Source organism: Kryptolebias marmoratus, linkage group LG22 (genome assembly GCF_001649575.2).
Source record: "Kryptolebias marmoratus isolate JLee-2015 linkage group LG22, ASM164957v2, whole genome shotgun sequence".
Taxonomy (NCBI): Eukaryota; Metazoa; Chordata; class Actinopteri; order Cyprinodontiformes; family Rivulidae; genus Kryptolebias; species Kryptolebias marmoratus.
Window position 1 is genome coordinate 24,054,497 of NC_051451.1, and position 23,443 is coordinate 24,077,939.

The window sequence follows — 23,443 nt, forward strand, 5'->3', positions numbered from 1 at the left end:
AAAATGGGAGGGCATATGAATTTGGCCAAATTTCTTTTATTATTCCTGGTAATCTTTTAGCTTCAAACATGGTGGGAAAAGCTGGATTTTATTTTTTTCTGTGCGTTATTTGAGTAGATTCATATTAACTTTAACAATAGCTGGTCAATGGATGGCCAAAGGAGTTTACTATATATTTTGAGTGATGATCATTAATGAAATCAAAAGAGTGAAACTAAAATATTTGGTAAATTCATTTTGCAGTGCAAAACTGTGTTAAATAAAACACCATTTTTTTCTCTAATCTAAGGTGAGATGGGGACTGTTTTCACTACTGCAAACATTCAAAATGATAACTCAGAGAGTGGAAACCTCCACCAAGGCCTTGGCGTCAATAAAAAAATAATGCAATCTGGATCATGGTCTTGATCACCATAAAAATTTAATCAATTGTTGTTTTTTGTGGAGGAGGGGAGTTTGTGACAGCTGCAACATTTCCTGAAAATTTTTATCTAAATCTGTTCATTATTAGTTTTTATGTTACAAGCAAACAAACATGATCGAAAACAGAACCTCCTTGGCGGAGTTGGTTTAAACAATGGAGTCACTGTGACCTTGACCTTTGAACCCATGACGCAGAAATTAATAGGCGTCATCCTTGACCCATGATGTGTCCAGATGTGCAGTTTGACATTCCTACCTTACAGGGTTGCAGAGTCAGAGCACAAGATAGAAACAGAAAAAGAAATGTTTATTGCCGATCAGTGGACAAACAAAAAATCAAGCAAAATTAAATGAAACGGCAACAAAAACATTTTTAATTTGAGTTATTCAAACTGATATGAGCACAGAAGGTGATAGTAAAAAGAGATGCTGAACTTCTTCTTGTCTCCTGCAGGGGGCGCTGTGGGTAACTTCAGCCCGGATCGGCTCTTTAACTCTGACGTATCAGTTTTCCTCCACGTTGGCCGCGCATGCGCAGAGCGCCCCGTCACCTGCTAGGAAAACACACAGGCGAGCTAGGAAGCCTCAGCCCCGGCGGGCGACTGGATGTCGGACTGTGAAACCAGACGTTTCGCGGACGGACTGTAGACATCGTCTGCCCAGCTGCTAGCTAACGTCGGCGGGACGAGATGTTTAAAAAACTGAAGCAGAAGATAAACGAGGAGCAGTCGCCGCAGAGGAGTGCGCAGTCAGCGCAGCAGGCCCAGGTTTGTTTCTGTGGAGCTCAGAGGGCTAACGAAGCTAAAACCTGTTTGGAGGGATGCCTGCCCACAAAACTAAGCGTTGTCACGGAAGTATATGATAGAAATGAATCTTTACTAGTGTGCCATTAAAACAATGTGAAGTCTCCTTAACTTGACTTGGAAAGATTAGCATCATGCTAAAATAATTAGTCAACCTAGCTGCTGCTAATTGGGTGATTTAGAAAAAATAGAAGCTTGAACTGGTAATTCTTGTTGTCCCAGGAAGAAACAGACAGAGAAATAAGAAATTCGTCTGACTCAAAGTACCTGTTTAACATCTCTTATAGCGTGTTGACAATATGGGCGTCACTTTGTTTTGGTTGCAAGTGAAAGTCAGCTCCATTTCACCCTGCTGTCACTTCCAGACCTGCAAAAGGTTTCAAGAAACTGAGATAAAGTAGGACACAAACTACGGGAAACTTCTGTATCTGTCCGTATTTGCTCGAGATTTACTTCTATTATGTTGTCATCACATTTTAAAGCCTCATCTGCAGCTTTGTAAATCAAAGTTTATGCATCATTGATTTCAAAATCACCTTTTTCTTTTGGACAAGCTCAGAAACCTCACAACCTTGTACACAAAATGTGACAAACCAGTTTAAGATACAGCTTGAGTAATATGCATCTTAGTTGCCAAATATTATGTACTCATGAGTTACGTAAGATAAATTAGATGTTTCACAAGAAGGTCCTTTTATTAAACTTTAAACTACAACACAAGCAATTAAAGAAACCTAGCATTCCTTGAAGAAATGCATATTACTCTTAGATTAAAGAGGATTAAACTAAGATTGTTTTGTGATATAAAGGGATGGCATTATAGCTGTTTTAGTCAAACCTTGTAAATTAGGTTATGCAAGATCTGTGAGCACTTGGAGGATGCGTTGAGGATGACTCTCAACTATTACCACACCGAACTTTAGCTCGTTATCTGTGAAATTTTCTGAGTTGTAGCCAGATTTGTTTGCTAAGATCATCTGCCCTTTGTGACTATCTTGAATTGTTTTTTCTCAGTTGCAGATTTACACCCTATGACTACTTTTAGAAAGTTTTGTTTAAATCTGTCCGGTAGTTCGTGAGATATTTGTCTAACATGATGGACAAACAGACACAGACACGCACATTATCACCTCTTTTGCTTTCAGCATCGGGCAATAAGTATTTATAGATTAGGAGTAAATATATAAATACTAATCTGTGCTTGTCTTTTCTAATATGAGACATATTTTGCTTCATTGCTTTGGTTTTATTAAAAGGCGTTCAAGGTGATCTTTAGTCAGCTTTGACCGTTTTGACATGATGTATTTGTTGTTTGTGTTCCTGCAGTTTGTCATCTTGGATTTATAGCGTTCAAAGGTGAAGGCAGTCCAGTAAAATTACGACCACCAAAGCTAAACAGCAGTATCATGATAATCTATCAAACTATTGAGGGTTAAGCCAATTGGAAAGAGGAAGAAGAGCATCTTTATTATTATTATGACCTTGTCGAACTTCAGATTTTTGTTTTTTCTTTGTTACAAATAATCCTTTTTTTAAATTGTTACTAATTAATCTGATTTGACAGGTGGGCAGTGGAGAGCGGCGCAGCAGCCAGACCCCTCCTCTTCATCAGGATGGCGCGCCCTCCCCCAGTGACAGAGAGGTGAGTTTATAATAGGTTTCTGTTTGTTTACACTATGGATATTATACGTGTGCTTGTTCAAACTGCAGCCTGCACCTCCCTGCTTACATTCTGATTTCCTGTCCAGATTAATACCTTTCGCAGTTTTTGAAAAATAAATAAAATAAAATAAAAGTTCACGTGTTATGCTTAATGATCAACCCAACACCACCCCAGGGCCTAATGATTATCATGTGTGAAAGGAAGGAAAAGACCAAAAAAGTGCTACAAGATATTAAAGAGTGTGAATTGATCAATTCTCCTCCTCTGACATGAAGTTAAATAACATAATAGGGAGTAGAAATTACTCCAGAGTATTTTAAATTGTATTTAGGTGCGTTTTTTTTCTTTGCAAGATTGTGAGTTCATCATTACATGTGATATTTAATGTCGCAGAGGATTATTATTTTGATGTTATTTGTATTTGTTTCCTTTTATTTTGCAGCGCGGTTTATCTCGACGAAGGATATTTAACCAACTGTGTGACTTTTTGTTATTAATGGCACGATTTCAAACTGCATTAGATCTTTAATGATGGATAATAATTGATGCTGAACCTTAATTATTTCTGGAACAGCTCAGGGAAAAGAGATTTTCATTTAAAAGCGATGCAAAGCGTGTTTTAACAAGGGCTGGGAGAGCAGACTGTATTTCAGAGTGTGTATGAATAATTAATGTATCCTCCTTTCAGTGTTTTTCTGTCATCAGTAACTAGATGTGCTCCAGTGGATATGGGCAAGTCTGTGCAGTTGTTTTTTGATGAGTTAGAGATGCATAGATGTACGGACCATGACTAAGATGACAAAGCATATTTTTAGTGCATCTGTTGTAAAACTTGAATCTGGATGTTTACAGTTTTGAGTTTATACTTCTTTTTTATCATGCTAAAGGCTCATATACTTTTTGTATAAAAATTTCTGGTGTGAGTGCAGCATCCTTTTTGTCCATCTCACAGATCTGTAACACTTTGACATCATCTTTGAGAGATTAATGAACTGAAGCAGATTTGACCCATATTTCTAAATGAAAAAAAGCTAAATAAAGAGATGTCAAACTGTTATTCATGTCATTGATGTTAAAGAAGTGTTTCACTTTTTAGCTTTTCTTATTTTTCTTCCAGTTCATGTTCTGTCTCTCCCTCTTTCTCACTTTATACTTTCTCTTTTTCATCCATCTCAGCCGACCCCGGACAGGCTGGTTAGACACTCCGCCCCCCCACCCTCCCAGCTCAGCGCTGTTTCACTCTCATGGTGTTGTTTTTTCTCATTGCTCTCTGTGTCCCTCTCCTTTTCCCCCACCTTTCGCCCCGTCACTGCACTGACGGGGGTCAGATGCTGGCTGGGATGATAGCAGAGCCCGCTTTTCTCTCTGAGTATACTATCTTTGCTCTGGACCATTCAAAACGACCCAAAACGGCCCAGGTAGCCAGTGTGGTGAGTTTGTCCTCACTTCCTGCCTCTTCTTCTTCCTCCTCCTCCTCCTCTTCCTTTTCCTTGTTGTCCTCCTCCTCCTGGCCCGTTCCTTCCTCCCATCTTCTGCGCGTTCGAGGGAATCTGTAGAGGACTGTGGCCCACGTAGGGACAGCCTGTTTCCTGATCTGTCTCCTGTTTGCATCGGGTTGAAGAAGGCATCTCAAATGTAGGCTAACCCTGCATCTAATTGAAGATGTGGTGTAGATTGTGAGATCAGATCTTCTGTGCTTTCCGCCCTGTGTTGGTTTATTGTCCCACCTTTTAGTTATCAAAGCCTGTCAAAGAACTGGGTAGCCTTAGTTGCTTGCTTTACAGACCTTTAAGACCCTGTTATGTTGCCTGGTGGCCTTTGTTCCTTCTCCCAACATGTCTGTTTATTTGGAGAGTTAACATTTTATGCATAAGTTTAGTTTTCTAAGGAGCTGAAATGCTAAATTGATTGTAAATTTCTCCAAGTAAACAAACAGAGCAGAACACCTTTGTAAATTCCTTGCAGTTCTTAAAAAACAGACATTGTGTTTTTTTATTGTATGTGAATACAGGATAAAACCTGATCAACATTAATCATTGTACACAACAAGTTCTTAACAAAAACCTAAACCTTATGTACTTCACCGGTTAACAAAATTTATTGAAAGGTATCAGTCAAAACATCAGACTGGTACTGTATGTGTAAAACAAATTTGGTGCAACATGTAATCACTGATCTCTAACTTCACTTGTCAGAAATAAGAATTTTCTGTGTTTAAGGGGCTTGTATTTAACTGTCAGAGGTTGGTAATGCTGGTAAAGACCTGCTAGTATTTCAGTCTTTGACATTAAGTCCACACGAAGTTTGTTTAATTGACAAACACAGTGTCCAGGTTGATCACATCACTGCTGTATTTCAGTGTAAACAAAGCTTCATTTCATTGAGGCTTAGAGGCTGTGTGGGAGGACAGTTCAAAAGATATTGATAGGTTTTCTCTAATTCTGCTCATTTTTAACATTTCTGTTTCGCTACATTAACAGCAACACTTGTTAATAATAGTTTATGACTGGGCTGAGACTGTTGGCAACTAGTTGGGATTCACGAGTCTTTAAAATGTCTTAAAACGTTCTCAGTTTCCTCACACGAGTTGCAGAAGCTCGCTGCCTTGTTGCCTAAATTTGAGACGTATTCAAAGAATTTATACGACAAAGTTTTTCCATAAAATAGTCGCAGAGTTATCTTGAACGTTTAGTTTAGTTTTAGTACGCTCTAGAGCTGCATTTTTACACCTACACACAAAAAAGATGAGATTTTTTTTTATTTACCTGACTGCGGAAAACACGACTGAACGGTTACTAGTTTCTTACTCGCAGACACTCAGAATTCAGTGAAACTGCAACAGAAAATTCACCTCTTTTCTCACAATTTTGAGTCACCAACTAGTCTCTGCCCGGTCAGATACTACCTTAAGGCTGAAAGAAGAGACTGACTGTAATTCAGCAGAGTAACAACCTGCTTGTGTTGCCTGGATTGGAGGAAAATGCCTGTTTCGATGAGGTGATAACAAGAATCTCATTTATTTGGTTGTTCTAGTTAATTTAGTTAGTTGTTTCTGCCTTTGAAGTCATCGTTCAGTCCCATAAATTAGCATTTGTTAGCTGTGATGACCAGGTGTAGCTTTGGGGAATAAAACAAAAGCAGTGCATCTCTTCCTGTTCCTGTCTGTTTTATTGGGTTTAACACAGCTGATAACACCGCCTCACACTGAACAGGTCAGTTAAAATGTATTTATATGATGGCAGGTGTACTTTGAAGTCTGAAGAGTTTCCCAGGAGTGACGAATACAACAGGAGTCTAATTTGGCTCCTGGAAATAACCTCAAACATCCCAAGTTCATCTCATTCTCTCATGTTCCAGCAACATTATGTCCTCACATAATGTTAATGTCTGAATCTTTTCACATAAATCCCATCAATAATTTTACTAAAGTTGTTTTTCTTTCTTTTTAGTAGTTTGTTTTAGGTGTAGAACCGTGTTTTTTCTTGCCGTTTGTTTCTGTGGATCGCAGCGTCGGATTCCAAACTGCTTTGAATTTTATTTTTATTTTTGTTTGAGTATTTCGATGTAGTGTTTTGGTGTTTGACCTTGTGCTGGAGAAATAGACAACGCTGTTGGTGTTCTGCAAGACTTTTTTTATGTATAGTTTTTAACGTGAGCAGATATATATGGGCAAAAAGGCAATTGTTTGAATCAAGTAGGAAATGTTCAGAAATAAAAAAAACAAAGCAATAGCACAAAATGTCTTGGGTTAGGTCGCTTGCAGAGTTCTTGTTTTTAAAGGGGAACAAAATGTTTATTACCTTTTTATAAATCACATTTTATTTATTATTTACTTGGTTTTGCCAAGCTCTTTTTTTCTGAAGTGAAGATTTAGGCCTGAATTGATTAAATTTTATTTATGGCACATAAAAACACATTTATCTGCCTACTGAACAGAAACGCCACATGGTACCTTTTGATTCCTGGTATTTTAGATATTCTCAAAAGGTTAACAAGCTTTGAGGATTTTATATTTTCTGCAAATCTGTGACCTTATAAAATCTCAGCCTTAGACGGTAAAACTGAGCAGGAAAATCTGTGATTCCGTGTGTCTTTAAATAAAATGTCACAACCAGGAATAGTGACTATTCCTCAGGAAAGACAGTCCTAGTTAACACGAGTTAATGATTTACTCTGTAACCCAGAGGAAGGAGTAACTTGGAGCTGGACAAGTGAGGAGAAGACTTCCTTTCTCTGATTCTGCTGACAAAACATCAACTAAACCAAGTCGGCTGCTAAATATTCACCTAATTGAATGATAACTTTGTGCTCTTGTAATACAGCTTCACACAGCATCTTTAATTCAGAAACCAGCTGTGCTGCTTGATGTCAACTGTCTGTCTGTCCCGACCTCATGGCTGTTCTCTAGAGTAACGTTTTAACCCTTTTTGTTTGTTTATTGTTTAATAGAGATGCCTTCTGTTATGTATTTAACCCCTTTGTTTTTCCGAATTGCATGAGGGTACCCATTGCCCCTGCATTGCTCCCAGCAATACTAATATTGCTCCCTTCAGAGTAATCAGGGAGAGCCATGCTGGGTGTGGATGACTAACTGGCCCAGGACAGGTTCATCAGCGCAGCTTTTCTTTGTCTCACCGCGTGTTTTTATCTGCAGAGCACCTCCAGAGGACCTGCGAGGTCTCCCAGAGGTAGCATCAATGGGGACGGAACTGCTTCTCCTCAAGTATGTTTAACTCGACCTCTGTGAGCCTTCATGACGTTTCTCGTTTATTAACGAATCAACCTTTCACGCTGTCGACAGAGAGAGGAGTCGCAGTCGTTCGCTCAGAAACTTCAGCTGAAAGTTCCTTCCATGGAGTCGCTGATTCGCGGCAGCGCGAGCCGAGCGGAAAATCTCTTCCGCTCATCGTCGAGAGAAAACCTGGTGCGAAGCTCGTCGCGCGACTCGCTGACACCTTTGGGAGAGAACGAGCCCTCCGGGGCCCCGGCGTACGATCCGCCGTCAGACATCGAGAGTGAAGCCGAGGAGCCTCCGGGAAGTGCCGACTCCCTCTCCAAGGAGCAGCTGCTGCACCGACTGCTTCAGGTGGAGAGGAGCCTGGGGAAGTACAGAGGGAAGTACTCAGAGGTGGGAAACTTGAGCAGATTATAAGTGATAAACGGTTTAGTGGAAAACGCATAGAAGCCGGTACTGATGTTGATTTTCCTTTGTGTGCAGCTGGTTACTGCATATCGAACAGTACAACGAGAAAAAGAGAAAACGCAGGTAATCTCAGCTGGAAAGGCAAAGTTTGCAATATTTTTTTTGTACCAGATATATTTATTTTTTTGTTTTTTCTTGTCTCTGTTAAGGCCATCCTCAGTCAAAGTCAAGATAAATCTCTTCGCAGGATCGGAGAGCTCCGTGAGGTGATTACGCCTTATGATATAAAAGTTAGTATGTGTCTTTTACTTCATGGAGTTTTACTTTAAAGTATACTTAACATCGTGTAGGAGCTTCAAATGGACCAGCAGGCCAAGAAACATCTTCAGGATGAGTTTGATGCTGCGCTGGAGGAGAAGGACCAGATGATCACTGTCCTCCAAACACAGGTGAGCGTCCCCTTTAAAACATGGATGGTGGTTAAAAAGAAACTGCAGCAAATCATTTTTCTGTCTAAAGTCTACTTTGTGTTGTTTAGCAATTCAGCATTTACTTAATCATAGCTCTAAAGTTTTTTTATTTTTTATTAACAAACACATTTTTGCAGTAAAAATAAGCAGCTGGTGTCACGTCGTCTTTAACCTGCATCCCCCAAGTTTAAAACTTTATTTTCACTTAGTTAAGAAACATTTTAAATTTACTGTGTTTAGATAATGTGTTAGCTTTTCATATTAAGTGTTCAAAGGTAATCATGCTGCAATTGATGCCAATTTTAAAAACAAATTTATCAAGTAATGAAAGAAAATGTTTCCGTCCCCCTCAAAAAGGTGGCTCTGTTAAAGAAGCGAGTCAAAGGGGTCTCTGATGGCTCGCTCCCCCCTGAAGGTGAAGTTCCTCAGTCTGACGTGGCTCAGGAGTCGTCTTCTGCCATGCAGAGTCCATCTATGGAGCAAGGACCAGAGCCTGAAGGCACAGAGGGCAAGCCAATTAGTTTTAAACCTTTTAAATTAAACCGTGCTTCAGCAAAAAGATGCTGAAAAACATTTCAGGAAGGTTGCATTTTTTATTTAAAATGGTGCATTATCTTTCTTTGGACAGGAGAGGGCAACAGTGATCCAACCAAACTTTTAGAGGGGCTGCAGAAGAGGGTGAGAAGGCAAGAGAACCTGCTGCAGAAGTGCAAAGAAGTGATGCGGACGCACAAGGAGCGGAGCGCCCAGCTGAGCAGTGAGAACGAAACTCTGCAGGAGCAGCTGCAGGAGAGGCTACAGGAGCTGGAGAAGATGAAGGTGGCTAAACTGTTTTCCAACAACAGAGCTGTAGTGAAGCCAGGTCTTCTATTTCATTTAGAAAGCTTAGTTAATGTACTGCAGGCTTCTAAGAACTGTGTTTTCATTTTGAAAAGAATAACACTAAATATTTCAGGATGTGTTTTTTGGAATGAACACATATTGGAAATTTGTTTTGCAGTAAACTGTAGTTATGAAGAGGTCTGATTAAAAGGAGGGAGGGTTGAGGGGCTGAGCGGTGTGTTTGGGGTAATTAATGTGCTGCAAAATGTCTGCCAGAGTCGTTACGGTTCACTGATAATGTGACTCCATTATCTCTGTGACACAGCGGACGGCTGTGGTTCCTAGAGTCCAAACATCCACATTCCCTGGCCGAGCTCCACGACGAGGGTTCATGTCATGTCAGCTTGACTTAACGGAACCATTGTTTTCATTGAACTCCAAACATTTAGCTTCAGTGGTATGTTTGGCTTGGGTAGCTTGTCCATAGCTGCTCTGATGTTCTGCAGCATGTGATGGCATCTGCTGCTGGAGAGACTGGTATAATAGATAGCTGAGCTGTGATTGTATGTTGTTTTATTGCTGTGATTTTTATGTTCAATCTGGACTCTGTTCTGGAAAACTTAGTCCTCGTAAGCGGCACAGAGATATAATTCAACCCCTGCCTGAAGCCCCTCTTTTATTTACCGTATAATTACACTACACAGCACTGCTATGATACTGGGCTGTTATTAGGATTATTTGTTTATTGATTTAGCTGGGATGGATGGAGTTATTAGCTTTGTGGGGGAAGCATCCTGGTGCAGAAAACGTCTCATTTTGATGTTCTGTGTCAAAGAACATAAACAGGAGTTGAGTAAACTGTGATTTATTGCAGTTAGACACATGGTAGCAGTTTTATTTAGATTTCTGTCAATTTATGTTCAAAGGAACTGCACACAACAGAAAAGACTAAGTTGATCACTCAGCTGCGGGATGCCAAGAATCTCATCGAACAACTGGAGCAGGATAAGGTCTGTAAGAGGCTTCTTTTTTATTTTTGTCACATCTTGATTTGAGATTTTGTTGGTTATTTTTCTTCCACTGAGTGAAGAGGCCAAACACATTGAAGTTTCACTGTATGTTTTTTTTTTTTTAAATATATTTTTATAGGGAATGGTCATTGCTGAGACAAAGCGGCAAATGCATGAGACGCTGGAAATGAAAGAGGAGGAGATCGCCCAGCTGCGCTCCAGGCTTCAGCAGGTCACCACTCAGAGAGAAGAGCTGCGGGAACAGAAAGAAAGGGCTGAGAAATCAGGTGAGTACAATCCAAGCCTGAAACTGTACGGGGGTGGGAAAGAGAATGCAGTGTAACGGGGATGCGTTTTTGTTTGTTTACGCCCTGAAGCTTTCGAGGAGCTCGAACGGGCTCTGGGTGTGGCTCAGAGGGCAGAGGAGGCCCGAAAACAGCTGCAGGTTCAGCTGGAGGAGCAAGTGAAGGAAGTTGAAAGGGCCGGAGAGGAAGAGAGGAAGAGTCTTCAGCAGGAGCTCACACGTGTCAAACAGGAAGTTGTCACCATTATGAAGGTCAGAAAGTTAATAGGCAGAGCATTTTTATTTTGAAGGAATCATTGGTGCAATAATACACCTTTAATCACACAGGTTGGCTGGATCAGTGAAAGACCAACGTATATTGTCACATTTTGTGCACTTTTGACGCAGTGTTTTATAAGCTAACATGGATGGAATCTGACTTTTTTCTTACTGTTGTTGTTAGAAGTCAACAAAGGAAACTGTGGCTAATTTGGAAAAGACTCACAGTGAAGAATTGGCTGCTAAAGAAGAGGAAGTCAAAGACAAAATCAGCAAAGCAGTGGTATGTATAATCTCCTTTTATACTATATTTATATTTGCTGTATAAATTTAAACTACCTAAAAACATATACTTTTAACTGATTGTGCTGTTTAGGAGAAATGCAGGGAGGAGTTTGCTCAGGTTTCTCAGGAGCGAGAACAACAAGCGTCTCTTGCTCTGGAGGATGCGGAGCTGCAGAAGACAGCTATAAGAACAGAAGCAGAGCAGAAGATTAAAGAGATCCAGCTGGAGCTTGAAACTGCAAAAACCGTCAGTTTTTACTCTTAATCCTCATTTCTAAAAATGTAGAGGCATGATGGTGTTGAACCAGTTAACTGCTAACAAAAATAAATTGAAAACTTGTGCTTTTATTAACTAATTAGCTAATTTAACACTAATTGGGTTATATATGAATCTGTTTGCTCTGCATGATGACAAGAAACCAGAAGGATAAAGTGTTTTAATGCAAAATAACAAGTAAAAGTTTAAATGTCAAATTTCAATGATGTCAAATTGTTTGAAATTTTAAAGTTTTTGCCCATAGTATTTAGGCATTTGATAGCTTTAAATTGTCTTGTTATAAAATGTTCTAATTGGCCTTTTTTTGTTGCTGTTCCCATTTTGCATTTTAAGTTAACTACCTTTATTTGATGTGTTTGCAGAGGATTTTGGAGCTGGAGAGCTCTGTGGACAAGATCTCACCAAATGAATCCAGTCCCTCCCCTGAAGTGTCCGGTCAGCTGGAAGAGCTAAACAGTCAACACAAAGAGCAAATCGCTGCATTGGAAGAAAAACATCAGGAGCAGCTGGAAAAGCACAAGGATACTCTGACCCAGGAGCATAATGCTGCTGTGGAGGAAGTCAAGGAAAAACACAAAGTTGAACTAGAAACCTTTCTGAAAGAGAAAGAGCTGCAGTTCCAAGCTCACGTTGAAGACATGAACCAGAAGACTTTAGAGAAACTGGATGCAAAGCAGGCAGAATTGGAGGCGCTTTCTGCTGAACTTTCAGAAGTTCTGAATAACAAACAGCTTCTGGAGGAGAAGCTGGTGGCAGCTGAGGAAACTTTAAGGATTGCTCAAGAGGAATATGAAAGAAAGGTTCAAGATCAGATGTCAAAGCACAACGTTGAGCTTGAAAATGTCAAGCATGACCATGAAAAGTCACTTGGAGGTGTAGAAAAAACTCTGAAGCAGGAGCTCAATGCACTAAAAATCGTCCTGAAGGAAAAGGAAAAAGAGATTGAACAACTTGTCCTGAAAGAAAAAGCACTACAAGAGGAATCAAATTCCACTACAAAGAACTTACAAATCAAAGTAAAAGAATTTGAAGATCTGCAGCAGAGTTTATTACATTCCCAGCAAGAAAACGAGAGCCTGAAAACATCTAATTCTGAGTCTAGTAAGATTTCAGAGGATCTGGATCAGTGTAGGAGAGAGCTGGCAGATTTAAAGCATCAGTTGGACGTAGCAAACAGCAAGTGTCAACAAAAAGAGAAGTTGCTCCAAGAAGTTGAACAACAGGTACAAGAAATCAAAAAGGAGCTCTCAGAGAAGGAGAGGACGCATAGAGAGGAACTGGACAGAAATCTGGAGGAACAAACGCGCCTCAAGAAGCAGCTGGATGATGAAAAAGCTGACCATGAGACGAAGTTGAAAAACACTATAACTGAGATGGAGACGAAGCTGAAAACACAGGGAACAAAAATGGAAAAGATCACCCAGAAGGCCAAAGAAATGCATGAGAACTATAAGAAAAAGCTCCACAAGAACGAAGAAAATATGAAGAAGGAGCTCGCCAAAAAAGAGCTGGAGCTTCAACAGAAGGAGCAGCAAGTTCAAGAGAAAATTGTGGAAATGGCTCAGAAAAGTTCCCAAGGCCTTAGCGATGCAGTGTCAGAGCTCCAGGCCAACCATAAGGAAGAGCTGGAGAAACTGCATGCCACCCAGAAGCATGAGGTCGAGGAGTTGGAGCTTCGCTGGCAGGAGAAGCTGGCACAGCAGGAGGAAGAATTAATGGAGAAACATTCACTCACACTACAAGAGAAGGGTCAGGAACTGGAGGACGTGTCTCTGCAGCTGAGCAGAAGCAGAGAGGAGAACGAACAAGCATCGCGTCAATTAAAAGATATAAAGGAGGAGCTGGCAATCCGAGAAACCACCGTGCAGAAGCTGCAAGAGGAGCTTAACGAAGCAGCAGTGAAGCTTGAAAGTTTGTCTCAGGGTGAAGCATTGCTTAAAGAGCAGATGGAGTCGGCAGAAAGAAACCTTAACCAGGCTCTGAACGAGAGAAACACTCTCCAGGACAAGCTGAAGACGGCAGAGGAAGAAGGCACGGCGAGCATAAAGACTTTGTCAAACAAGTTAAATGAAACAGAAAACCAGCTCGAAGCGTTGAAAAGCTCCAGACTTCGGGAAGCCGAGGACTTGGAGAGCAAGTTTAAGGAAACTTCCATTCAGCAGCAAGCCAAGGAAGCAGAGTTCCAGCAGCAATTAAATATGATCATCAACAAAATGGATCATTACTGTCAGGAGGTTCAGTCTAAATTAGAGTGCACTTCTAATGAATTCCAACAGCGAGTAGAATGTCGAATGAACGAGCTAAATGATAGACTACAGTGTAGTCAGAAAAAGGTCGGGCATCTCCGAAACAGTTTCCCTACTAAGGTAGGTAGAATTTGCACTTTAGAGGAGAGTCTTCGCCAGCACACAGAGGAGAATAAGAATCTATGCATTTCATTAGAACAGATGACTGCTCAGGTAAAAGTTCACGTGGAGCACATCGAAGCCTTAAAACACGAGAAGGAGAGTCTTTCTCAGCACATCAGTGAACACGTTCAGAAAACCGAGGAGCTGAGTGAATCAAACCGAATCGTATCGGAAACTCTGAAAACAAACGAGCTACATGTGGCGGACTTGGAAAGCATCGTCACAGACTTGAAAACCCAGCTTGCGAGTAGCATAAAAGACAAGGAGGAAGCCATAAATCAGTTGAGCCACCAGCATGAAAAGGAAAGACAACAGACGAAAGAGAGCATTGAGAGATTAGAGCAGGAAAAGAAGTGTGCTTCCGAGGAGGCAGATGCTTTCAGAAGCAGCCTGTCTGAGTCTGAAAAGAAGGCAGACGCAAAGTTCACCCAGGATGATAACACGATTAAATCCCTACAGACGAGGCTGCAGGAGCTGGAGAAAGAGATCGACGAAAAGAACGAAGCTCTGCAAAGGTTGTCGGCGAGTATTGACAATCAGTCCATCAGCAAGTCTGAGATGGACCAGGTGTTGAGTGAAAAAGAGCAGAGAGTTGGAGAGCTTACTCTGGAGCTCGACGGTTGCATCAGTCGACTCGGGGAGCTTCAGGAGCAGTTGGCCTTAAAGACGAAAGAGTGCAAACAGCTCGCGTCTGACCTCAAACAGCAACACGATATCAGGGAAAACGAAAAGAGGGAGCTGGTGGAGCAGCTGCAGCAGATCCAGACGCAGTGCACTCAGAACGGCAATTTGGAGCAGGAGATGGTAGAAAAGCTGCACTCGCTTGAGGAGGAAAACCAAAAGTGTAAACAGGCGCTGGAGAGTCAAAGGGTGGAATTCGAACGGATGAAAGATGAGGTCATCAGGAGCAAGGAGGAGAGTCTGAAAGAAACCGAGGAGCGGTTATCTGCAGAGAGCGCTCGGAAAGTCTCTGAGCTGAAGAAGAAGGCCGAGCAGAAAATTAGTCAGATCAGAAAACAGCTGACTGCGCAGCTAGAGGAGAAAGAGCAGGCGATTAAGGCTCTACAGGGCAGCCTGGGAGAAAACGAGAGCAACGAAGCTTTGGGCAAAAAACAAATAGAAGCATTAGAAGAAAAAACAAGAACACTCGAAGAAGCTCTCAGCAAGGTTACAGAAGAGCAGGAGAGAAAACTTGAAGAGATTCTGAGTAATGAGAGGCTTGAGAAGGAAAAGTCTTTAGAGGAGCTGAGAGTCACGTATGAAGACAAGCTGATGTCACTTCAGAGAGATGCTGTGCAACAGGGCGAGCTCAAAGAAACAGAATCAGACCTGCAAGAAGTCCAGGCAAAGCTGAAAGAAGCCGAGGAGCAGAATGAAAACCTCCTTGCAGAAATAAATCATCTGAAAGAGGAAATCCATGAGAAGAACGTCCAGATCGATCAGCATCAGGCGAATATGAAGCCGATCCAGAACTCACCGGAGGCTGAGGTGCAGGTGGAACGTAGCAGCATGCAGCAAACCACCAGTGTGATGGGAAATTACTCTTCAGTGCAGGAGGTGGGGGGCGACGAGTCTTTACAAACACTCCAAACTAAACTGAGCCAGATGAAAAACGAAAAGGACAAAATACAGAAGGACTTCACCAGCTTACAGAAAGATATGCGATCACTACGGAAGGAGCACGAGCATGACCTGGAGTGCATGAAGAAAGAGCTGCTGGAGGAGAACGAAAAAAAGATGAAGTAAGTTCATGTTAATGATGTATAAATAATAAAAAAATACAAAGCCTGCATTTGTGGATGTGAAGTTGCTATGATGTTCCAGTACGTAAATATTTTCTCGTATCTTTCCGATGTTAATCTGTCCTTATAGACTGGAGCTGGAAGATGCAGAAATGAAGCACAACTCCGCTTTAAAGCAGTTATTGAGGGAGTTCAACACCCAGATGGCTCTGAAGGAGAAGGAGCTCGACACGTCTGTGAAGGAGACCATCGGTGAGGGAGAACAAGAAATACGAAACAAACGGCTCTTCTGTTGTGTTCAGATTCCTACATTGTAATTTAGTCTTCAAATAAGAGCTCTAAAACACTAAATAATCAATTTATTTGATGTTTCTGTACAACAGTAGTGTGGGATGACTCTTATTTTGTTGCTAATTACAATAAAATGAACTGATTATTGGATCTTTAGAGTTCTGAGGCGCTAATTCTGACTTATTTCTTTTCCTTCACAGCCAAAGCCCAGGCTGTCGAAACCGAGCTCATCAATTGCCATCGCGATGAAGCCAGTCAGCTGAGAAAGGTGATTTCCCAGAAGGAGGATGATTTGCAAAGAACCGTTCAGAAATACGAGCAGGTTATACAGGTATAATTGAATTTAAGCCTAAAATCATTCATTCTTTAAGGCTAAAATTTATGTTTTATTTAGGTGAAGTGCACCTACTGGAGCACGGCAACTACACACTTTTAGTCAGAGGAGGGAAAAGGTTACATACCTCAGTAGTTACAGTAGCTAAAAGACAAATAGGAGATAAATGGATGCAGTTGGAGGGAGGACAGAGGACACAGAAGACAGAGGATGACTCGCTGTGGAGACCTCTGAAAAGAGAACCAAAAAAATTAAAGAAGATAATTACAGTAGCTGATAAAGGTGGATGTTAAATTAAGTCTGATGAAACAGTTGAGCTATAAATGTTCTATTTAATCTCTTAGATCTCCTTTCAGTTTTATTTTAATCCATTCATTCTTTCTGTTTTGTCTGTTTCCTGAAAAAACCCACACAGCACAAGCCCCTGCCTTTTATCTGCCTGGAAAACAAAACCTAGGGTGGGGGAGTCTTAAGTAGGCTGACATACTTGAGCTGTGATGTTAGGACGATACGGAGGAAATGACTCGGTCGCTGTTCGCTTATTTGTTTGATTCCAGAGCCGAGAGGAGGAGATGGGAGACAGAGTGTGGCAGGTTCAGAAACAACTGGAAGATCTGCAAGCGCGCCACCAGGGCACGTCCGAGGTACAACCCCGTCTAAACATCTGTGATTGCTGTCACAATTCAGTGATGTATTAGGAACATTTTCTGTTTTTAACAAAGGTGTGGAAGAAATCCATGCCTGAAGCCGTTACAGACGGTTATATGTGGCGCTGGGGGGGTTGGAAAGCTAGGTAGAATTTCTACGGTGATTCTGTTGAAGTCATAAGTCATTTCAGTCTGGCTGCGTGAAATGGCAAAAGTCATGAAATGATTTGTTTTCAGCTTCCTTCTGGGACGAGCTTAGAGTCTGAGGGAAGCATTAACAGGTTTGAATGACAGCACAATCCAGATGTTTGTTTTCACTGTGGTTTATACAGACTTCTATTGACCTCCATTCTTTTTGAAAGTTCACATCCAGGTTAACAGGCTCAGTTTATTTGTTTTTACTCTTTTTTTTTACTCCATAATTAAAGGATTCTAGCAAAGCTAAGCTCAGGGACGGTTCGTCCACACGCTTTGCTCTGATTAGCGTCTCGCTGCAGTCTTGTGGCGGCTCTCCAAAGCTCGCCGGATGCTGTGAGGCTCATTTGAATCACTCAGGAATGCTCTCCTCAGAAAGCAGAGACTGCGAGGCAGCAGCTCGCCTCCATCCCTGTTCCTAATTATCATCGCAGGAGGTGATTCTAGAGCCCTTAAATATGCACCGCAGGAATATTCACATGAAATATAGGCACACTGAAAAGTAGCCAGTCGGGACTTTGGGGAAATGTCTCCAGGTGCTGTTAGACCCACACAGTGGTGTTTCTACCTTTTACACACGTTTATACGCACACAAGCTCGCAGAATTATACTGCTCTTCTCACTGCATTTTTCCCAGGTGAGGTAATAACTTTATGGGGGATTGTAAGGCATTATGCTCAGGCGGGCCTTTCCCTACCACAGGCCTCCCAAACCATTCTTCACGTGGACAGTGGATCAGAGTGTCTGTCCACACAGGAAGCAGACCAACAGTTCTTAGAGACGGAAAGCTCTTAGTCCGCTCAGAGGTTACTGTGAGATAAAGTGATGGACAGATGACATTCTGGAGTTTTTTATTTTTCTCATTTTTGTTATAATAGTTTCTTAATCTTCGTGATGCCGTTTTATCAAATGTCAACACATTTTCCTGCCTGCTACTGAAGGCAAAAAGGCCTTAATGCGTTTCATTATGTGTTCATTTGTCTTTAGCTTTAGCAAAATCTCTCATGAACCAGTGAGATTTTAATTAAATCCTCAGAAAATAATAGTTGGATGGACATCTACAGCTGATTAACTTTCAGAGCCAATCCACTTCAAGATGTCTGCCTCGGCCAATCAACTTTAGCCAACACGAAAAATGGTTATAACTAAAGTTTGACGTGAGTTCAGCTGTGAGTCACGACCAACATGTACTCTGAGTGTGATCTTTCACAATACTACGTGAGATTTGGATATAATGATATTTGTACAGTTGACCAAAACAGCTACAAGTCTGTCATTTCTCAATTTAAGATGATCTCAGTCTAAAACTCTGGCATAAAAGGCAGCGGATGATATTCTTTAAGAAATGTCAGGTTTTTAATACTTACTGCACATTTATTTTATGTATTTTTTTCTTTCTGTACACAGATGACTCCTGATGACCTACAGGTACTTAATTTTCCACATTTATATTCAAACGTAGTATCACAATAGATCTAGAAAAGGATCGTACGTGGCATGTTTGTGCATTTTGGTACTTCAGGACATTGATCCTCTTCCTCTTCCTCCCGCAGGCTCAGCTCGCCGAGAAGACAACTCTGCTGAGCGAGGCTCGGCTGAAGGAGCAGGGCTTTGTTGAGAGAGTGAGTGTCGGACCCTGTGTGTGCTTTTAGGCGGGATAACTTTTTAAAAAAAGCACATCTTTTACAAAGTTTTCCCAGAAATCTGTGGCCTCCCATCGAAGACGGCTACTGCTCTCCCACTGCATCTATCTAATTGCAGCACATCTGTTTACATTTGGTTTAACCCTATAAACAATCAGAACGACGCCTCCCACAGACTTCTCTCCTCACAAACACCCCCTAAAGACGACCAACAAAATGCTTAGATTAGGGTAAATGCATAGAATTAACTCACGGGGGTCAAGAATAATGTGTGCATCCTTGTATGTTTCTCTGCACTAGATTCACTCGCTTGAAGACAAGATTAAATTTCTCCAACGCAGCACCGTTGTAACTCATCTGGGAGGCACATACAAAGGTAATTTTAACACCAAGAATCACTTCGATCTGCTTCATGGTTCGGTTTCCTCTCAGACGAGCGCAAAACATGACATGGACATGGTTTAACACAGCTGTTGTTTTTTCTGATTTATCATTTTAGAGATTTTTATGCAGAAAGTGGGATTATATGTTGCGTTAACCTTTGGAAGCTGGTAGTATACCTCCCGCTGAAACAAGCTTTCGAAGATCTCTGTTGTTTGTCGTCTGGTTTGGCTGCGCTTCTGCAAACATCCAAGGCTGCGGTTGTGAATGAGGTCTGGTTCAGATGGGAATTACAGTTTGACTCTTACATATTGCCATTATGGTAAAAGTTGGCGTAAACCTCGGTGGACTGGATGTATCTTCGAGTATATCATAAACCAGACATGATGCTTCGGTGTGAGAGTGTTACCCAGGGAGAACGGGTGAGGGGTAAAGAAGTCACTCTTAAAAGTGATTTATTTTTCTGCAGATCTTTCAAATTCTCCCACTCTAGAACACAAACTATATCCAATCTAATATAAATGACTACATCTGCAACAAAGAAATCAGCCTTTTCTCAGTGAGGTCTCTGTTAATTGTACAGAAGGTTGTTGAAAGCCAGTTTCACGACCGTGGCAGTGTTGTGTGATTGGTGGGACAGAAGGTTAAGCCAGGCCAAAATGAGGTCAAGAGGACAAAGGCTACAAGATTTATTGGTGACCCGCTGATCCAAGACAAAGATCAAAAAGTTTGCACCTCTTAATCATTTTTCCCCCTCCCGCTTCCTTTAGTTTTTAAAGTCTCACTGTGCAGGAATTCGGGCATATTTATTGTGATCTGAATGATAATTTCCCTTAATTAGAAAACAAGTGGATGTGGATATTTCAGCGGTAAAAGCTCTAACATAAGTGTTACCAGATACATCCAAGCTGTTAACACAAACTTTCCCAGTCATTGATTTTAGTGGGATAATGGTGTTATAGCTGTGGGCAGAGAATTAAAACATTCACTGTTCGCCCACGCTGAGGCTCCTCATTCTTTCCTGCACTTAACCTGTGCAGAAGGTGCTTCTGTGTGCATTATTAGTTTATTTGGAAGCATATAGCTATTTAAACCTAATTAATTCTGCCTTAATTGTCACTTAAACATTTCTAATCTTTGTTTTTGGTACAGGCCCTGGGATCAACGCTCCTGATTCTCTTTCAGAATCCACTGAGATGGAGTATTTGAGGAAGGTGCTGTTTGAATACATGATGGGACGAGAAACAAAGGTATGCTTTTCTTTCTCACATTATGTGGATAATGGGTTCTAGCAGGGATGTTCTGATACGTTGGAACATTATCCATCTACCATCAAACAGGAAAAGTAGAGAGCGAGTCGGTTCTTTTTGTCTTCTTGAAGCAGACGACCTCTGTCTGCTTCACGAACCCTAAGACCGTTTGGGACGCCACGGAGAAGTCATGTTGTGTCCAGTCTGGTTTGTGATAATTAACTAAGATCTTCCTAATGAACTGAGCTGCTGACGGGGGCCCGTTCCTCAGCAAACAGTGGGTCTTTACAGCAGCGCGGCAGACCTCCCCCCGTGTGGAGGATGTCCTCCAGGCTGCCTGCGAGCGCATGCATCCTGCATGACGCAGATTTGCCATTCGAAGCCACGCTGGCCTTGTTTCATGAAAGTCGAGCGGTTGGGTTTCCTATACAGCAGCCCTGTTTCTGATTATCCTCCGAGTTTATGGGGAAATGTATGCTCGGTGGCAGATGGGCCTGGAGTTGATTATGGAGATAATTTTCATCCTTTTTTTTGTTTTTTTTTTCTTTGTCTTGTTAAGCTTTAATTGTCTCAGAGAAACTCTACTTTGATTTTGTGATGTGTCAAAGGTAGCAGCTGCTAAATATGGAGTTTAGGAAGATAATTATAATAAAAAAAAACCTTAACGTGGGTAAAACATCCTTTTAAAAGGAGCTTCTTTTGTCTTATTTTCCCTGCAGACAATGGCCAAAGTGATAACCTCTATGCTCAAGTTTCCTCCAGACCAAGCGCAAAAGGTTATGGACAAAGAAGACACAAAAACTATTGTAAGCCTCCAGCTGCTGACTGGTACGTTTTTCATATCTGCTCCTCATTTTCCCATCAAAACTTTAGTTTTTCTTTCTGCCTTCACAGCCTTGGTTACGATGAGTGTTTGATTTGGGAACTTCTTGATGAAGATCTGCTGCTGCTGAAGGGGAAGACTGCCATGGATTATATCAAGCTCTTCTCTCAGTACCTTATGTTGTTTTATGTGTGTGTGTGTGTTTGCAGGGGTGTGAGCACAATCTGGAGCATAAGTGTGTGTGTTTAGGTGTATGAGAATGGTATGAGGGAATTGGAGGTTTTGACAGAAACACAAAAATCTTCCATAATCTACTTTTACTCTAAAATGAAGTTTAATTTATATTTTAGATAAGGATAAGAGGTTTTCTTCCTGTTAGGTTGTGTTTCTACCGACTGGCTTGTGCAATAAATGATATCACATACTGATGCTAATGCTCAGTCGATTCTGTGGGTTTGTGTGTGTCAGCGCACGTGTGTGTGTTGTGCTTTTGTCTAAATCACTTCCTGTAAAAGTGTAAATGACCCTTTAACTGTGCACTCACATCAGATTAAGATTCTGGCCTCTGGACCTCGTTTGTTCAACAACTTTTCTACACTTTGTATTTTGAAACTGACTGAAAAGTCAAAACACAAGAGTGTAAATTATATTGTAAGAATAAAAACTGTATTGTAGGGCATTTTATTGATTTGCTTTGCATTTTCAGACTAATTAAATACAATATTAAAAACTATTTACAGATCACTTTTTGTCGCTTCATCTTTGTCACCTTGCAGTTTTGTAAAATCCAACAATTTTTCTGTTTTCTACATTTAAGGCTGTATAATGAATGCTAAGAAGTGTAATAACATGATAACAAATACTTAGAACAAAGTTTTGAATATCTAAAGCAAAACACTTTTGGAAAATGTTTATTTTTTTTATTCAAGTTAGTCATATATTTAAGAAACTGAAGTTTTTTTTAATATTTTAATGAAGATCCCATTAATTTATCACATAAATGGAACAAGTATGACTGAAAAAAGCCTTTTTTATACTTAAAAGCTCATTTAATTCAAAGGGAACCCTGTTTCCGTGGTGAGGGTATTTACAGTTTTGTACTTATTGTAGTTTTTGTATCTAATCTTGGAGAATATCAGCGTTCAGATTGAAGATCTTCAGTTGTTTCTTCACTAAACATTCCACCAAGCAGGACAGTTTAAATCCATACTTAATGCTCATTCTGTCGCTTCTTTCAGGAATAGTTTTATAAAATGAGACATTTTCAGGAGTCTGGGAACTTTGCCAGAAGAAAATAAAGAAGTTGAATCCTCTCAGACTGTGTTGCCCGGGAGCCTAAGGGAATGTTTGTGCACAATAAATTGAACTGTTTGCTTAATATTTACTTCTCTATTTAATGGTGAATCTGAGAACAGCGAGTAAAGAAGCTGCGAGACTGAATGCTTTCTAATGATATTACATGAGAGCTTGGAAAAAATATTTGAAACTATAAATGTACAGGTAGATGTGTAGACATACAGAAAAAAAACTGATAGCAATACTTAATATAAGCTGTTATCTACAGGGGCTAGGCTGTGTTATTACTCTGTACTGGGTAAGTATCCAGTAACTGAAGAACCAGGCTCTATTATGTGTTGCTACTAAAATATTCTGTAGAGATGTTATACGATGTATGAAAACGGTCCTATTATCAAAATATTGTCAGGTGTTTTCTCTTAAGGAAACAAAAAACAAACTAAAAATTTTTCTATTTTCTCTTGAAGTCTCACCAGAGACATTTGGCACAAATCAGAGCAGATTCATGGTCAGCTGAGAAAAGTTTTCACCAGCTCTACTGTTCAACTTGACTTTAGCTGTTCAGTTAAAGATGAGTGATTATTTAAAAAACCCAGCAGTCTGAGTGAGTGGGTCTACAGATCAGTGCTCAGGAAACCAGCTCCTTTGTTCTGGTCAAACTGGATATGAAGAACTGTGCAAAAGGTTTAAACCGCCCCAATTTTTGAGAAATGAATGAGTTCTGCACAGCACTAAACCTTCATAAGGCATACTAAACAATGTGTATGAACAATGTTTATCTTTTGGGCATATGTATGGAACAAAGGATGGATCTGGTCTGAGAGAATCACAGGTTTTTTAAATAAAAAGATGAAGTTTTTAGTGTTCTTTGGGAGCGGAGACCTTTAGGTGGCAGCAGTGCGCCCTCACCGTTCACTTCTGGTGGGTTGAGCCCCAATAAAGCCCACAGTTGAAATGTGATGCTTTGCGCCTCCA

At 40.8% G+C, this 23,443-nt stretch overlaps 1 protein-coding gene across 2 annotated transcripts; it reads left to right on the plus strand.

Annotated features, from left to right (window-relative positions):
- The first annotated feature begins 958 nt into the window (after window positions 1-958).
- golga4 (golgin A4) lies at window positions 959-21,916 on the plus strand. Of its 2 annotated transcripts, XM_025005191.2 has the most exons (25): window positions 959-1,190; window positions 2,791-2,868; window positions 4,218-4,319; window positions 7,544-7,612; window positions 7,691-8,017; window positions 8,108-8,155; window positions 8,242-8,298; window positions 8,383-8,481; window positions 8,860-9,010; window positions 9,131-9,321; window positions 10,251-10,334; window positions 10,474-10,621; window positions 10,712-10,890; window positions 11,081-11,179; window positions 11,273-11,428; window positions 11,821-15,608; window positions 15,739-15,860; window positions 16,100-16,230; window positions 16,791-16,877; window positions 18,483-18,503; window positions 18,629-18,697; window positions 19,019-19,094; window positions 20,252-20,349; window positions 21,069-21,155; window positions 21,244-21,916. In XM_025005191.2, the coding sequence occupies exons 1-25, from the start codon at window positions 1,113-1,115 to the stop codon at window positions 21,256-21,258; spliced, it is 6,360 nt and encodes a 2,119-aa protein (XP_024860959.1). In that variant the 5' UTR covers window positions 959-1,112; the 3' UTR covers window positions 21,259-21,916. The 2 variants fall into 2 exon arrangements, with proteins under 2 accessions (XP_024860959.1, XP_037829344.1); XM_037973416.1 differs by lacking the exon at window positions 4,218-4,319 and having other exon boundaries at window positions 21,069-21,177; window positions 21,223-21,916.
- The last annotated feature ends 1,527 nt before the right edge of the window (window positions 21,917-23,443 follow it).

What these genes read in the sequence shown, in the direction of transcription:
- golga4 (XM_025005191.2), top strand. Translation starts at nt 1,113, where the DNA reads ATGTTTAAAAAACTGAAGCAGAAGATAAACGAGGAGCAGTCGCCGCAG. An exon ending in CGGCCCAGGTAGCCAGTGTG is followed by an intron (nt 4,320 to 7,543) that starts GTGAGTTTGTCC and finishes TTTTATCTGCAG; the next exon opens with AGCACCTCCAGAGGACCTGC. An exon ending in GAGAAAAAGAGAAAACGCAG is followed by an intron (nt 8,156 to 8,241) that starts GTAATCTCAGCT and finishes GTCTCTGTTAAG; the next exon opens with GCCATCCTCAGTCAAAGTCA.